Here is a 16,741-nt window from a genome sequence, read left to right on the forward strand (position 1 = left end):
TGAATGTCAGCTAGTTGTTGAACATTCTAATTGACACCTGAGCTACAGAAACACTGCATAGTACAGAACGACAAGGATGTCATTGGATGTCTTCGTCAATACTAAATATACATGTGTCCCAGATTCTAACCTCCCCTACCATGTATTAAAGAGCCGAGCACTATTGCTGAGTCACGCTTGTTCTTTGGTGTGTGTGTGGCTTAACAACACACTCTTCTTGTTCACGTACCCCAGTTTACTGAACCTTGACGTCATGTAACTCTGTTCACGTGTTTATACATACTATCTGCATGTGAAGGTCTGCAAGGTTTGAGAGAAACAGCAGAGTGAACATCTACATCATCAGCCAGGTAGTGTGCGTTATTGACAAGATTATTGATTACATTGTTGTATATAATCCACGCAACGATCACGATCTGCCAGGTAGTTTTAGTAATGACCTGCTAACTAGTGTAGGGTTCATTTGTGACTGTCCTTCCATTTGACTTGAAACATCAACAAGTTGTTTGGGGAAGAACTGATAATCCTTGTTGTTTCTCTTGCCGTAGGCGAGCAACCTAGGGGCCATGTTTTTCCTGGTATGTTAGCAGGCTACGAGGGTGATGCAGGTTATATTTACATAGTATACAGTACATCAGTCTGCAGTAGAAACTAACAGTTTTAGTCCACTAGTCCTTATAATGACAACATATAGTAAAACTCTTAAAAATGGCAAATTTCTACTGGTCCTTATAGTAATACTACCTTAACTAGTGGTCAGTTTGGCAAAGACTACAGGACGAGTGCCAATTTCTATGGCTGTCACTTGTGTCAGAAATGACCAAGCGCATGTAAAATGATTTTACATTTGTGTGTGACTAACCCTTACTTCTCCACACAAAATCAATATTTGAACACACTCAATACCTCTAAAGTTTATTTACCATACTACATCACTAATCCCTGTTTCATGTGTAATTTGTCCTGCTTTTTGAGTCGTGACATCAGCAAACTGTGGGTACTTCAAGATTTTATGCACATGTTTCTAGGGCTGGGACGGGTAACTCGAGTACCTGGGTCGGGTGGGTACTGAGTAGGACCGGGGTACCCACAGCTCTACCTGGACCCGTGGTTAGTCATGTGATACATTGTCTAATGACTAAAATTATCTGGAACTCTATGGTTACACTACAAGTCATTAATGTTCGCATTTCTTTCTTACCATTGCTTACTATGCACCCATTCCTTCTGATTTTTCATAAGGTTGAATAAAGATATATCTCAATTCAACTTCAGTGTATGCATGACCAGATTGTTTAATACATGTATCTAAATACGTTTTGCCAGGGCTATGCTAAAAAAGTTCCCAATCGGACATTTTGAGACATCTCAGTGGGTACCCGGGGTAGGGTAGGCTAATCATGCTAATAGATGGGGGGGGGCAGGTATCCGGGCAGTAAATTTGGACTCATCCCAGCCCTACATGTTTCTATTATGTTTTACAGCAATGGGTCACTGTCAGCAGACAGGCCTATGTTTTTCAACTTTGATAAATTTACATGACCGGAGTGCAACCTGGTGTTGTTTGCGGCAACTTGCTTTTCATGTCTGGAGCAAGTTAAATCAATTTCCTTAAATCGAGCCCCGACTGTTGCCTGGTTATTGAAAAATTGTCCACCATTGTCATAGTAACAGAATTAGAATCTGGTTAGTTGTCAGCATGGTCACAAGCTTGACATGTTTTTTGTCAAACAAAACTCCACACATCGGCCCTTCTGGTATAGAGGTGTGTCACATGTACTGCTATAGGAGCACAAGGCGTTGTGTATTCAGCTAAGCTTACTCAGCTGGGTGCTTTAGTACTTGGTTTTCAGATATACCTACTTAACATTCCATAAATTTGGAATAAAATTATTGAACAGAAGGGAACAGTTGTTCTTGGTTTGTTTTGGTATAGCTCGTCCAAATACACTCATCGCTTAACATGGAAATGCTCACCCATTGCCATACCACTTGCGCATGTTCTTTTTTTGTAAATTTCGTGCTGTTCAACGAAGTTTACTGTCACATACAGAGCATGAACAGCATGAAATTTTGCTAATATTAGAATGAACTTCAGTTATCGGGAAGTTGAAACCACTGGTCTATTATTTACACTTTCGTTGAATATACAGAAAAAAGTGTCATTTGGGGGGAATTTGTTCAGTTCTGTCTTTTGTCTCATTACATGTCTGACATGATCTTTTTGACTTGTTGTTTATTTAACGGGGAATAGGAACTGCCTCATTCCCGATTAGCATTTTGGAATCTGTCAAGTCTGTTCATCTGGTTAACATGGTTATATATCTGAATTCAGTAGGTATAATATAGCGTGATATGAGAAAGTAGTAACCCTTTGACCTATCAATAATTAACTTGATTAATAACATTTTTCATTTCTTCTCCTTGTTTCTCATGTCTGGCAATACCTTAAACATATTTCATAGGTCTTAAAAAGCATGTTTGAAATTTTACTTTCAACATGTTCAAAAATGATTCAGTTTCTACAAAAGAACCGACTGGCCTTGCCATGCTTATTACTCATTATGATTGTATGAGTAGTTCAATTAAACGCTGACCGCCTTTGTGGTCTAGTGGTAGAGCATTCGCCCGGAAAGCGGAAGCTCCGGGGTTCAATCCCCGACCGTGTCATACAAAAGACGTTAAAAGATGGTACTTGTTGTTACCCTGTCTGGCGCTCGGCATTAAGGGTATAAAACAAGGACTGGTCTGCTCGGAGTCAGTATACTGTGTCTGAGTGTGGTATTCATGTTAAACTGCGGCATGGTATCTCAGTGAGCTAGCACTATAAATCGGCATCAGTCCAGACTAGTACAAGCAGCCACACAAACACATACACGTACATGCACATCGCTATATAAGTGCAATAATCTTGGACGCGACGTTAAACCCAATTTCACCTCACCTCACCCAATAAAATGCTATAGAATCATATATTGATTAATATTCAATTTCCATGCCCTAATATCAGAATATATATAATTTGTTGTTATATTTTATTATATAATGTTTTTATTAAAAAACATCTGTTCCTTTTTCTGTATGAAAAGAATATTTTTTGAATGTTTTTGGCTATATGATAGTGTTCATAACTGTTGTGTACATCATGCTAGGTGCAATATTCATATAATCTCATGTAATCAAGTATTGCCTGGCAAGGCTGTGATCACTGGTGTACAACTGGTCAAAGTCTCCAAAGTCAGTTGTTAGATATGTTAATGAGATTGTTCTTTTTTCATCATGCTCATGTCACTGAAATATTCAGGGTGGTTGTGATAAATAAGTATTTTGATATGTCCGTATCCTGTTTCCAAACTTACGGTTTGTCACGTGCTGTTCAGTATTTGACATTAAGCATGGCCATTGTCATAACGTTAAATGTTCAAAGTTTACAATGCCACATGGTCTCTAGCTTTAATTATTCAAGAATCCCAGAATTTCTGAAAGTAATACACTGATGAATCTTTTTTATGACATGAGAACTCTGCAGTTATAATAATATATTTCCATTATGAACTATCCAGGATAAGTATGTGTACTTGTAGTTATGAAAATTCTTTCTGCAAATATCTATTGTAACACATTCCATTTTATTTCTGGAAACCCATTTGTCCAGAAACTCTCAATGCTGTGGCAGGTCTGGGTTGAGGTATTTACAAAATTCTACATGCTGTTGTGGCAAGTTTAACATAATGATAATTCTATAATCAACAAACAAAGCAAACTAAATCAGGTAGAATATGCAAAAACAGGGTGAACCCTTTATCTGCACCACATAGTGGAAATGCAAGTGTCCTCGTACTTTTACTATAATAACCTTAGTAAGTGGTTAAAGCGTTGACTTGTCACTTCGAGGACCAGGGTTCGATTCCCCACATGGGTACAATGTGTGAAGACCATTTTTCAGTGTCCCCGTCATGATATTGCTGAAATATTGCTAAAAGTGACCACTCACTCACTCACTCACTCACTCACTCACTCACTCACTCTCAATCACTCTAACTATCATAGTTCAGGGCAAAACTATACTGTATTACACTACACATGGGGGAAGAGCAAACTTTATTTCTTAAAGTAACAGTGTACATGTTCCAGATTTTAGTAACAGCAAACAAATAACCCTACATTTCTTAACTTTTCTCTGGACATACATTTCTTTAGCCTGACTAATTCTGCCTATCAGATTCACGGATTATTGGTCACTTTACCCATAAGAACTGATATACATCTGTAGGTGTGTAAACAACATGCATAAACATGCTTTATAGATCCACACCACACCCAGACCAATGTTTGATTCAGCAATCGATAAACCTTGTTAGCTGTTGATTAACTTGATTAACTTGATGTTGTCAGGTTTCCGTGGTAACCATGGTAATCTTTACCTTTAGCATTATCATTAGGTCATCAGTAAAGATGACAAATAATTCTGATAATCTGAGTTAGTTCCTCAGTTGCAGTATTGGAGGTAGACACACAGCCAGACTGACTTTGCAGGACTGGGAATATTTTCTGAAAATATTTCCATTATTTTCCTGAAATTTTCATATACAGGTAAGCTTCTATCACTCATGCTTACAAAGAACATGGGCTGTCAAGCTGCATTCCATTTGCATGCCAGAAACCTATAATTATGGTTTCAAATTCTGTAATTGTCCTGTTTATGTTTCTTGCCTTGTCAGCACCATGCCTGTGCTCGTGGGTTTAACCAAAGTAGTAACCAAATAAGTCCTGCATCTCTTCAGGCTTTCCTCCAATATCAAGCTGACATGGCGTGATATAACTGGAACATTGTTCAAAGCAGCTTTAAACCAAAGTAACTCACTCATGTAATTATTGTGGTATTACATAACCACCGTTTCCATTAAATTTCTCATGGATGAGGGAGTGAGCATGTTGAGGGATTTGCCCGTTCACCAGTTCAGAGTTACAAACTTGAACATGTTCAACATGATGTCGCGTCACTAAGATGACAGGAAGCTGGAGTTCTGATTAAAATAAAGAAATTTTAAGTCCTTTTTGTGTAATTATATATCACACTGATATGTAGAGAAGGATGTTTGATGGTTAAAAAAACCATACAATGTTTCCTGAATCCTTTGTGCATCCTTCGCATGACAGGAATTACTATGTACGAATCCCAAATCCCCCAAACATTATTATAGTGGATGTTGAAAAAGTCAGAAAAATATCACACCCCTGAGGCATGTTGTTTGAGTAGATGTTGAGATATAATCACTCATGCCCTTTGTAGGATCTGTATCCTCCAGGCATCACTTGTGACCATCCTTATCTTATACTGTCCCCCTAGTGGGGAATAACATCCGTGTTGCCTTCCTTTGTCCTCGGGTCATATTGCCTATATCACTCCATCAGGTCATGGCTATTCACTGTTACTGTTAGCATGATGAGGTAATACCTGATAAGTGAAGGATATTATTGCACAGTCGCTGTAAGAAGACACTCTACTTCAGTGAAACCTGGTAAGTCCAGACCCCATTGTTTGTTTTAGTTTTTTGTTTGTTTGTTTAAAGCCACACTCAGCTGGTGTTCCCTCGCCATCATATTGCTGGAATATTGCTAAAAGCGGTAAAACCATGCTCACTCACTCAAACATTTGATGTCAGAGGTCTTGTGTGTGAAAAGTACAGCAAACAAGCTTCCATAACAGAGGGATTAATGATGTCATTTGATTATGATGTCATGGTGCCTGATGGTATGTTATGTGTGTCATTAACAGGGCTGGCTAAAAAGATCAATAATTGGAATTATCGTCGATGGAAAGTTATATTAACAATTATCATTTATGAAATTGTTGGCATCAATAATAAGTAACGTTAACTATTGTGATGAAACAAAGTTTAGATTTACCAAAACAGACTTGTTAATGTCAATAATGCCAAGTGTTGAAGACGGAAATCAATTGTTTTTGTTATATCTCAAATGTCCACAAAGTAATCTCTGCATCTCTGCATCCAGGGTGGAAACTGGACTTTTATAGTCAGTTAAACTCTCTTGCCTCGGGAAGATGTCTCTGCATAAACATGATAAATGTGTCACTACTCACCAGTGACGTGAAATATTTTGATTTTATATACCTGCTTAAAGTTACTTCACCAACATTTATCATTAATTGATCAATATTTTTGTTAGCAATTATTGATCTCTATTATCTATATCGATAGCCAGCCCTTGTCATTAATGTTATTGTAATGCATTTGTGTCACCTGAGGCCGGCTGAGATTGCTATTCATGTTGGCAAGTCTTGTCCTCAAGTCATGTAACTGACTAGGGGCTTCTACCCTTGGCCTGCCTGGTGAGCCAGAACAAGGGACATCTGCACTGGGGGCCATGGTGAAGGACACAGGTATTGTGTTGTTCACGGTTATATGGAACGTGTCATTGACATGTGATACCCCTTTACCATGTTTGCTATGGTAACCAGACAATATTATCACCTTATTAACATTATTGCCAATACTCACTATCATGTTGGGTGACACATGATTAAGAACCTTTACAAAGTATGTTCATATTTTGTACTTTTGTAGATCTGATGTATGTTGATTCATTGGAAATGCTTGTCAAAGACCCTTGTATAACTAATTAGAGTACTGGTAAATGTCTACAAAAGAATTTCAATTTCGATGCACGATTTTGATTGGACTATGCACATGATGCATAGACTTGTTAGTCCAGCCAAATTGTAACTCCATAATACCAGCCTAGTTCGGCAAGGGTGGAAACTGGACTTTTGTAGTCAGTTAACTCACTTGCCTCGGGAAGATGGTTATGAAGTAGGTTGAGGAACAGTTTGGACGCATTTGTCATGAAAACCAAACCAAAATAACGTTTAAAAAACTGCAGCTAATGATGACAAATATATTTCCAACAGGCCATAAGGACCCATTAAATTTGAAACAAGGGCCGCGACCTTAGATCTACCCTGCCACGGACCTACAGGCAGTTGCTTATTTCAAACACTGAACAGACTGCATATGATATGCACTGAAATAATGTTGGTAGCCCTGCTTATGTTTCGTTGATTGCCCAATATCCTGGATGAATCAGCCTCCATGACTCAAGTATCGTGATCAAGCAGTATATGCACCCAGCCGGACCTAGCACCGAGGTAGGATGTACCCTGTCCTCGCACACCCGTGTGGCACAGTCATATGATACATTCAGTTCAGGTGGTTTATTGGTGTATAAATCCCGTATTGTTAGGTCAGTGTGCCCAGTGTATAGCTCTCCATGGGACATAATACTGCCACCAATGGTTATTTTGGTACAGTTGTCGTGACTATTGATATATTGTTATTGTCCAGGGCTCAAAGTTACTAAAGGAGCAGGGCTCGATTTAAGTTAACTTGATTTAACCATGGACCCTAAATAAAAATTAGGTGTCCATGATTTATCTTGCACCAGGTGCATGTTGACATGAAAGAGCAAGTTGCAGCAAACAAAACCAGGATGACTTTGGTCATGTAAATTTATCAAGTGGAACATAGGCACATCTGCTGCCAGTGTCACATAAATTAATGACCCATTGCTGTAAAACGTAAAAGAAACGTGCACATAATCTTGAAGTACCCACAGTTTGCTGACGTCACAACAAAAAGCATGACATATTACATGTGACACTGCAATTAGTGATGTTGTATGGTAAATAAATTTTAAAGGTATTGAGTGTGTACACAGATTGATTTTGTGTAGACAAGTTAAGGCTAGTACACACAAATTTTCATGCACTTGGCTCTTGTAGATATAAATATTAGGTTGCAGTTTTCAATAATAGGTTGAGTTTGTGCATTTTTTATGTAGATAAATTGAGCCCTTGGTATATAACATTTTTAGCAAGAAACCGATTCAGACTGATAGGAGTGAGTGAGTGAGTATGGTTTTACGCCGCTTTTAGCAATATTCCAGCAATATCACGGCGGGGGACACCAGAAATGGGCTTCACACATTGTACCCACGTCGGGAATCGAACCCGGGTCTTCGGCGTGACGAGCGAACGCTTTAACCACTAGGCTACCCGACCGCCCCCAGACTGATAGGAACCAAAGTCCCAAAGACCATATAGAATCCAAAGAAAGCGAAAGTTTCAAAAGAAATGACTGCTTAAGATTGTTTCTTTCTGAAGAAATTAGTTTTTGTTTTGTCACGTTGTTTCTTCTGCACTTGCAAGTCCATGATTTGGCACAAAGATCTAGTCAAGTACTGCACATGACCATGCTGACTGATGGACCTTAACCATACTATTTGTACCACAAGAACACAGTGTTAGGGAATTACCATTTGATATTCTGGTAGGGGCCTGGGATTTTGTTTCTAGATTAGATATTTTTCCAGCTACAGCTTCAAAACCAAATATATGTGTTACTTTAAACTATGAGAATGAATTCTTTTTAAGAAGAACACCTTGAAACAGTGTAGTTTGCGTGGCAGACAATTACTTCTTCTTCTTTTTCAACAATCTGAAGCATAATTATTTTTTTGAAGAACTTTCAGTTTATTTTATGATGATATCGAATGGCCGGTCTTCATCATGTTCATGCTTTCGTGTTGATTGAAAATAATTTAAAATTGACCTGAATCAGTTAATCAGCATGTACATTGAGGAAATCTGAAATGTTCTTGAAATACTTGCAGCCTAAAAATATATGATGTTCACAATATTGTTTGTTTATTTGTTGTGTAACGCTGCACACGGCAATATTCCAGCTATATGACAGCGGTCTGTAAATAATCAACTCTGGACCAGATAATCCAGTGATTGACATCATGAGCGTCGAGCCATGCAATTGGGATACGATGACATGCATCAACAAAGTCAATGAGCCTGACCTCCTGATCCCATTAATCACCTCTTACGACAAGCATAGTCGCCTGTTGTGGCAAGCATGGGTTGCTGAAGACCTATTCTACCCTGGATCTTCACGGGTCGATGCTCACAATAATGCAAGTAGTGTTCATTGCAGTAGGATGAAATTATATATCACCATATACCTACCAAGAAGGTCATTAGGGCTGGGACGAGTCCAAATTTACTACCCGGGTACCCACCCCCCTACTACCCGACCCTACCTGGGTACCCACTGTAGGTCTCATGAGATAGTTAAAACATGTCCGATTGGGAATAGTTTGACCGTACTCCTGTCAAAATAAATTTAGATACACGTATAATCCGATCTGGTCATGCATACACTGACGTTGACTGATGTTTTATCATATGCAAACATATAAAGTCAGAATGTATGTGTGCAAAGTCAGAAAGAAATGAGAACATTTATCACTTATAGTGTAACCATAGAGTTCAGGATAATTTTTGCCATTAAACAATATAATCACGTGACTAGCCACGCGTCCGGGTAGTCCTGTGGGTACCCGGGTGCCAACTCAGTACCCACCCGACCCGGGTACCCGAGTTACCCATCCCAGCCCTAAAGGTCATGCTCAGGGTACTTCTGCTTCTTTGTGTTTGTATGACATGCTTGTAAGAGCTTGTACCAATGTTTTCAACTGGAAATAATAAAGCTTGTAATTGGCTATAAATGAATTGAGGGTCAAGGTCATAAAACCAGAAGCGCATAAAACTTTCTCATTAAGGTAGCTAGAGGTTTTGAAATTTTGTTGTAAAGTTGTCTTGCATTGGATAAACTACAAGCATAGGGGCTTCCTGTTATAAGGTTGTCTTGCATTGGTCATATGTTTTCCCAAACCAGAAGTGATGTTGTGGAACAGGAACTGCTTATTTTCTGGTAGCTAGAGCATGTAGGGGCACAGGACAAAGTTGTCTTGCATTTGACAACATCAGGGATCAAAGATGCATATAGATAGATATTGGCGGTCATCTGTCACTGTTCTTGGTGGGAATGTTTTGACGAAAATGTGCTTGCTATCTGGGTGGGAAAATGACAGATAAGGCAATTATATTTTTTAACTTTTTTGACTGATAAGGCAATTATATGTTTGAACTTTTTGGACAGATAAGGCAATTATATATTTGAACCTTTTTGACAGATAAGGCAACTATATATTTGAACCTTTTTGACAGATAAGGCAAGTATATGTTTGAACTTTTTTTTACCAGATAAGGCAATTATATGTTTGAACTTTTATTTAGGGACTGGTCATTTGTTATGGGTATGGGAGTCATGATTTCATTTTACATGGTTTTGGGGCCATGAAAAAAGTTACATAAAATGGAACGTGTGAGTTGGTGGGGTTGAGGAAAATATGATGCAGTCTTAAAACCAATCTCACCTCCCACCCCTTTTAATATATGAACAGTACCTAACTGGAATATTGTTCATTCAAAATGCAGCATGCATGAATAATTAGTATTTATAGCCCTTCCAACAGTACAATGGGGGTATATGTCCAATACAAAGCTATGGACTACTTTTGAATATTTCATGTTTCTAGCCAGCCAAACAGGTATTCAATGTCCCCAAAAAGGTGAATGTATTCACCCAGAAATTATGCCCCATCGTTTGTTTAGGCAGAAAAATAAACATGGTTTGAAATATTACCTACCATGCTTAGTGAGTATGTCAAGTTTGTATGATCTTGTTGGTAGGGCTGGAACGATACACCAACTGTGCGATCTGATACGTATCACGATACCTTGCTCACGATGGGTGAAAATATGTACCTTTTCACTTCTCATTTTCACTTGTAATTTGTGTTTAGCATGTTTAGTGTAACATTTATTAAAGAATACATTTAAGGTTAGAATCGATACTTTTTACTTAATGTGCAATTGTGATCGATACGGTGTATTGTTCCAATACTACTTGTGGGTATGTTGATTAAACCACTCAGTGTCTGAAGTAGTTTGTACTTGTTGGTTAACAAGAAAGGTGGGCTGGTGAGTGAGAGAGTGAGTTGGGTTTATGATGCTTTGAACAGTATTCCAGTTATATCAGTGTGGTTCAGCTTAATGTGGGAGGAAAGCTCAAATTTATGCAGTTCTCAGACATTTACCACTTTGGTGAAACCTATAAGCCTGTTTATGGTACTGACAAATCTAGAAACATGTTCAGCGCGAACTGGAATTCAAACCCACGATCATAAGTTTCAGGCAAGCCCAAGGGACGCAACTCTGCAAGCAAATTGCGGCGCGTTAGACAACAGGGCCACTCATGCCCCCAAGGGCTTGTAACTCAACAATGTAACAGGCCCCGTCTTGAAAGTTGCAGGCCTGCATTTGTACATTCGGTATATACTAGAGTAGGTAAAGAAACTGCCTCTTTGATTAGTGAAGGTAGGTGAGTTGGGAATTCCAGGATTAGATCTTGTCATTCATGCCCTGCGGGTGGATGGTTTTCAGATCAAATATCCATTTGAGTTCAATGGATCGGCATGTAGCCGTGCTCTGGACTGATTCAGGGTCTGTTTTAAGCTGTTGTATGATTTGATAATATAGGTCTCTGGTTGAGTGTCCTACAGAGTTGAAGTGTTTTGCGACAGGTTTGTCCCTTTGGTGGTTGATATCCGCAAAGTGTTCTTTGAGTCTAATACAGAAGTGTCGTTTGGTTTCACCTATGTATTGTTTACCACATTTGGTGCAACTTAGCAGGTAGATTATGTTTCTGCTTTTGCAAGTGAAATGCAAATGACATTTATATTGTTTGCCTGTAGTGTGGCTGCTGAAGGTGTTGGCCTACTTCATATTTACGCAGATTTTACATAGTTGACTCTAATGAGAGCACCTACAGCTCGAAACTAGTAACTAAGATTGCTCTTGGGTTTTAGCCCAAAACCTTTATGCTTCTATGATTAGTTTGATTCCTGAAATGAACCTTTCCTATGCACGCTTTAAAAGTTCGTAAGCTCTGAATCTGATAACCAGGAAATGTTAACACAACTCTGAAAGAAATCCAGTCGCAATTTGCGTTATGGCATATGTGTTTTATCAGTACAGTAAATCTACTTGGCCTCCCAAAGTAAATACAGTAATAAGTGCAGGTAGAAACATATTTCACCTATCACCATGATCACGTTAGAAATGTTACCAGCCATGGGACACGGGCAGGCAGCTATTTCAGACACTGAATCCACATGATATTTAATAGTCCCAAGTCAGCATGCTTTTCTGTTAGGAATTGCTTGGCCATTGTTAACATTGTTACCATTGTTGTCATTGTTGTTATTGTTATCATGGTTAAATTGTTACTAATGTTAGCAAGTGGTGTGTGATTCCTCATATAGTGATGATTATGTAAGATGAGGAGATCGGGAAAGGATCTTCTTCTTTTGACTCTTGTAATATTTCAAGCTGCCATAAAACTGAGGAGGTTAGATATATGTTACTTTTTGTTCGTTTACAGGAAAGAATGTGACGACACTCAAAGACTTAGACTAACAGAGTGAAATTAAACACCGGCGCCATGGGTTTCGGTAATCAGCTCCTTCTGCTATTGTGGAAGAATTTTACTCTAAGAAAACGACAGCCGGTGAGTTGGAATGACCTGTATATGTAAAGAATTGTCTCCTAGATCATAGGAGTCTCTGGGATATAACAATCAAATTGGCTCCAATAATTTCTTGCATTCATTATCTAGAATGTATTTAGTGGTATTTACTTGTTATTTTCATCAAATAATAATCAGGATTATAATGTGTAATTATTTTGAAATATTTTTTTTATTTTTAACAATTTGTAGGTTGCTCTTTTAAGAGAATAATATTGAACTTTATATGAAGCATAACTACTTTGTTGGTATATTTACACAGAATAGTGTTCATATTTCTTATTATATAACTGGGTATACATACATACATACATACATACATACATACATACATACATACATACATACATACATACATACATACATACATACATACATACAGTCTTATTAAGGTATGTAAGTAATTGCTTTGACCATTTTTTCCCACACTTTGCAATACAGTTGTTCTTTGTGGCTATAAGATGTTGCAATATCTTTGATTGCTCTAAAGAACATCAAAGTTAATATAGTACTAGAGATATAGATATATTGTTTATTGGATAAATTCCTATTATTCAAGAAGTTGTATCCAGTATATTATTGCAAATTCAATGAAAACGATGTTGCAGATATTCTTCAATTTATTTAACTCCAGAATCTTTTGCACCAATTTTTCTTTATCTCACTGTAGATTTATGTACTGAAATGCGATTCACATGTCATAAAATTATTTCTTCAGAAGTCAAGTTAGCTACCGAGGATTGTGGCTATATTTTTCAAGGGTTTTGTTTGTTTTCTATCCCCTGACTCATTGAATTTTCAAATTTCCTTAAAACTCTTTCCTTGATATAATTCCTATTTTTATTTTTTTTTTCTCTCTTAAACTTGTTAAGTATGGTTGATATTATACATTTCAAGGACATTGTAGGAAATGAAAAGGCTTAAGCGATTGTACCTTGGGCCTCGTTTCATAGGCCGATCATAGCACTACTACTGTCACAAGTCTGTGTTAAAGTTTAGCGGTTTATGGTAGTTGTAGCACTATGATCGCATTCACGTATGCATATCATATTGTGTGAAAAGATTGGGACATATATTACAGGAGACAAGGTGCTATGTATCATATTGTGAGATAAGATTGAAACAGCTATCCTATGTGACGAGTTGCTATGTATCATATTGTGAGATAAGATTGAAACAGCTATCCTATGTGACGAGTTGCTATGTATCATATTGTGAGATAAGATTGAAACAGCTATCCTATGTGACAAGTTGCTATGTATCATATTGTGAGATAAGATTGAAACAGCTATCCTATGTGACGAGTTGCAATGTATCATATTGTGAGATAAGATTGAAACAGCTATCCTATGTGACTAGTTGCTATGTATCATATTGTAAAATAAGATTGGACCAGGTGTCAAATGTTACGAGTTGCTATATATCATACATCTTCCCGAGTCAAGAGTTTTAAATGACTTTAAAAGTCCAGTTTCCACCCTTGCCGAACTAGCCTGGAATTCCTGGGCTCGATCCTAGCGCCACCAGTGGCTATCACGAGTTATGTCCCTTCAATACCTCTCCTATGGACCAATCAGATTCCACCTCTCATACCACATGCGTTTGCTTCAAACAAAATGGCTGCGCCCAGTTAAGACGATCTGATCGATTATCTATATCTATATTGTTATAAAACAGGTCTTATACAGCGAATTGCATCAAATCACGTGAGCACCTTGATTAAAAACATGAACAGATTTGGAAAATGTCTGTTGGCGCCGAGTTGGCGGTGCAAATCCTGCAATCGACCGAAATCTGCATGACAGTTTACGAACAGGATTTCAATTTCGTAGCACGATTTTGATTGGACTATGCATAGACTTGTTAGTCCAGCCAAAATCTTAACTCGATAATACCAGCCTAGTTCGGCAAGGGTGGAAAATGGACTTATATAGTCAGTTAACTCCCTTGCCTCGGGAAGATGTATATCATATTGCTTGATAAGACTGGAACAGGTATCATATGTGACGAGTTGCTATACATGTATCGTGTCATGATACAAGTATCCTGCGATGTATGGTGTTGTGGGATGTGTGTAATGCTATGATGGATGTGTCTGTTCCATGGGCAGTTGCGTGTTGTGATCGAGCTGGTGTGGCCACTATGTCTCTTCCTGATCCTGGTGGGAGTCCGGACACGACCAGATCTCATCATAAACAACCCAGAATGTAAGTAAAGTCTTTATTCAGATTAATTCATGTATCCCCCCCCCCCCCCCCCCCCCCATTCATGTATTACTCCATTTCAGTAATTAGACTTCAAACAGTACAAATACTAGAAGTGATACACAATAAGAAAGAAAGTCTGACAAGACTAAAATAATTTTCATTCTTTTTTTATATCTGGCACCCACGGCAATATTTGCTAATATATTGGCTAGAGAACAATCCCAATTAGCACCCCTTCCGATTGTTCAATGTACACAAGACTTATTTATTTGTGTATAATACGTGTGTTATATGCATCCTCAATTATGGGAAATTAAATTCTGGAAAAATATATCTGTCGATATATCTGTTGTATATAAACATTTCAGGCTGTCAGCACAAACCACAAAATTTACGATCTTTCATGTCTGTTGTTTTTCACCAAAATAATATTCTAATAAGAGCCCCCTATTTCTAATTTTGAGAGCGCCCTGGGCGCTTATTATGTCGAATACAGTACTCTGTATGTTTCTTGATTTCAGAGAGAAATGTGGACAATTGAACCCAGAATTGTAGACTTTTCAGCATGTTCGACACTGGAAATGATATGGCTATCCACTTGCTAAAGGTCTCCAAAAGTCCTCACTCAAAAAACAATTTTGTTTGGTTTTGTTTTATTACCATACTTATATCCAGTATATCATAACTCGGTTGACGGTTCACATTGGTCACAACTGTGATATAAAATATAATAGGTCATAACTGTAATATATCTGATATAGATATATAATGTATATTGAGAATGACATATAATGAAATATCTTAAACTGACAATTCCACTAACTAGATATACCAATACTCTGGTTATTATATTTGGTATTAATAAATGCTAATTATTGGAAAATGTCTAGACTTAGACAATATCATGAATATAGTGTTTATATCTTGTAAATTGCTCTGGTACTGCTCTGGTTTTAAAATGGTGACATGAATATCTCAATATGTTGGAGAGTCTTATGTGTGAGTTAAAGTTTTCACTTAAAAACAATTTTTTTGATTTGGATACAGTTATCTTTGTGAGTTAAACTTGCAAGGTGTAGTCTGTCAAATGTACACCTTTTCATTTTAAGTAACACTTACATCTTCATGATCTTGAACCTGATAGATAGATTGTCTTTATTTCCTCCAGTACTGAAGATACATTATATATAAGATACATTGTAGATACATGAATATACATTAAAACTAAACAAAGTAGTTACATGTCATGGTAAAGGGGGTATGAACAAGTGTTGCCACTTGTTAATGTAATGAGAGACTAGTAACATAGTTTCGCCCCATATCTCAAGCTCAAGGTCTTTCATGCAATCAGGCAGTCCGCCTAAGAGGAAAGACATGATAACATCATCATCATTTGACCAAAGGTCAACAAAGGAATTCGCATCTGTGATATCAAAGATATTTTCGAACATTTCATTTCTTTCTTGCATATTTATAGTACATGACATAAAAATGTGTTTGACTATGTCATGGGCTACAGTTCCGCAATGACATTCTCGCGATTCTATCTTGGAGCATCCTATTTTGACCATATTAGACGGGAACATAAAACTTTGAAGGAAATCGTAATGAAAGTTGCCAAATCCTGTGTTGACCTTCTGATCTGATACCAGTATATCTTAACAGGTCACACATTTGTTTCAATAGCCTAACAGAGTCTACATTTCTTATCTTTTCATTCACAAGACTAGTCCATTTACATTTACTGTGAACATTACAATTAGCTATGTAATCATTCAAGACATGGAAAAGATCGTATTTATGTACAAGGCGCAGCATGTTAAAACAGGGAGATTTATAACATCTTTTGTCAAAGTCTGGTTGACATTTGTATTGCCCAAGTCTGCCAATAAACAGTTGTTTGAAATAGAAGTCGCAGCTAGATCGACACAGTTTACCAAATAAGAGCAGAGCTTGTTTATCAATGTATGCCTGAATGGTAATAAGATCTAGACTATCCAATACAACTTCGCT

At 37.6% G+C, this 16,741-nt stretch overlaps 1 protein-coding gene across 5 annotated transcripts in view; it reads left to right on the forward strand.

Annotated features, from left to right (window-relative positions):
• The window catches only part of LOC124136169 (phospholipid-transporting ATPase ABCA1-like), a 90,663-nt gene that overhangs the window by 4,494 nt on the left and 69,428 nt on the right, over positions 1 to 16,741 (forward strand). For 3 of the 5 annotated variants that reach the window (XM_048399619.1, XM_048399617.1, XM_048399620.1), the window contains exons 1-3: positions 201 to 350; positions 12,378 to 12,503; positions 14,632 to 14,728. In XM_048399619.1, the coding sequence (XP_048255576.1) occupies positions 12,438 to 12,503; positions 14,632 to 14,728 (163 nt within the window). In that variant the 5' untranslated portion in view covers positions 201 to 350; positions 12,378 to 12,437. Of the gene's footprint in view, positions 1 to 199; positions 351 to 12,377; positions 12,504 to 14,631; positions 14,729 to 16,741 lie in introns of those variants that run through there. The other 2 variants (XM_048399621.1, XM_048399618.1) reach the window with 2 other exon arrangements.

The sequence above is a fragment of the Haliotis rufescens genome, unplaced genomic scaffold (assembly GCF_023055435.1).
Source record: "Haliotis rufescens isolate VD_foot unplaced genomic scaffold, xgHalRufe1.0.p SCAF_2, whole genome shotgun sequence".
Classification (NCBI taxonomy): Eukaryota; Metazoa; Mollusca; class Gastropoda; order Lepetellida; family Haliotidae; genus Haliotis; species Haliotis rufescens.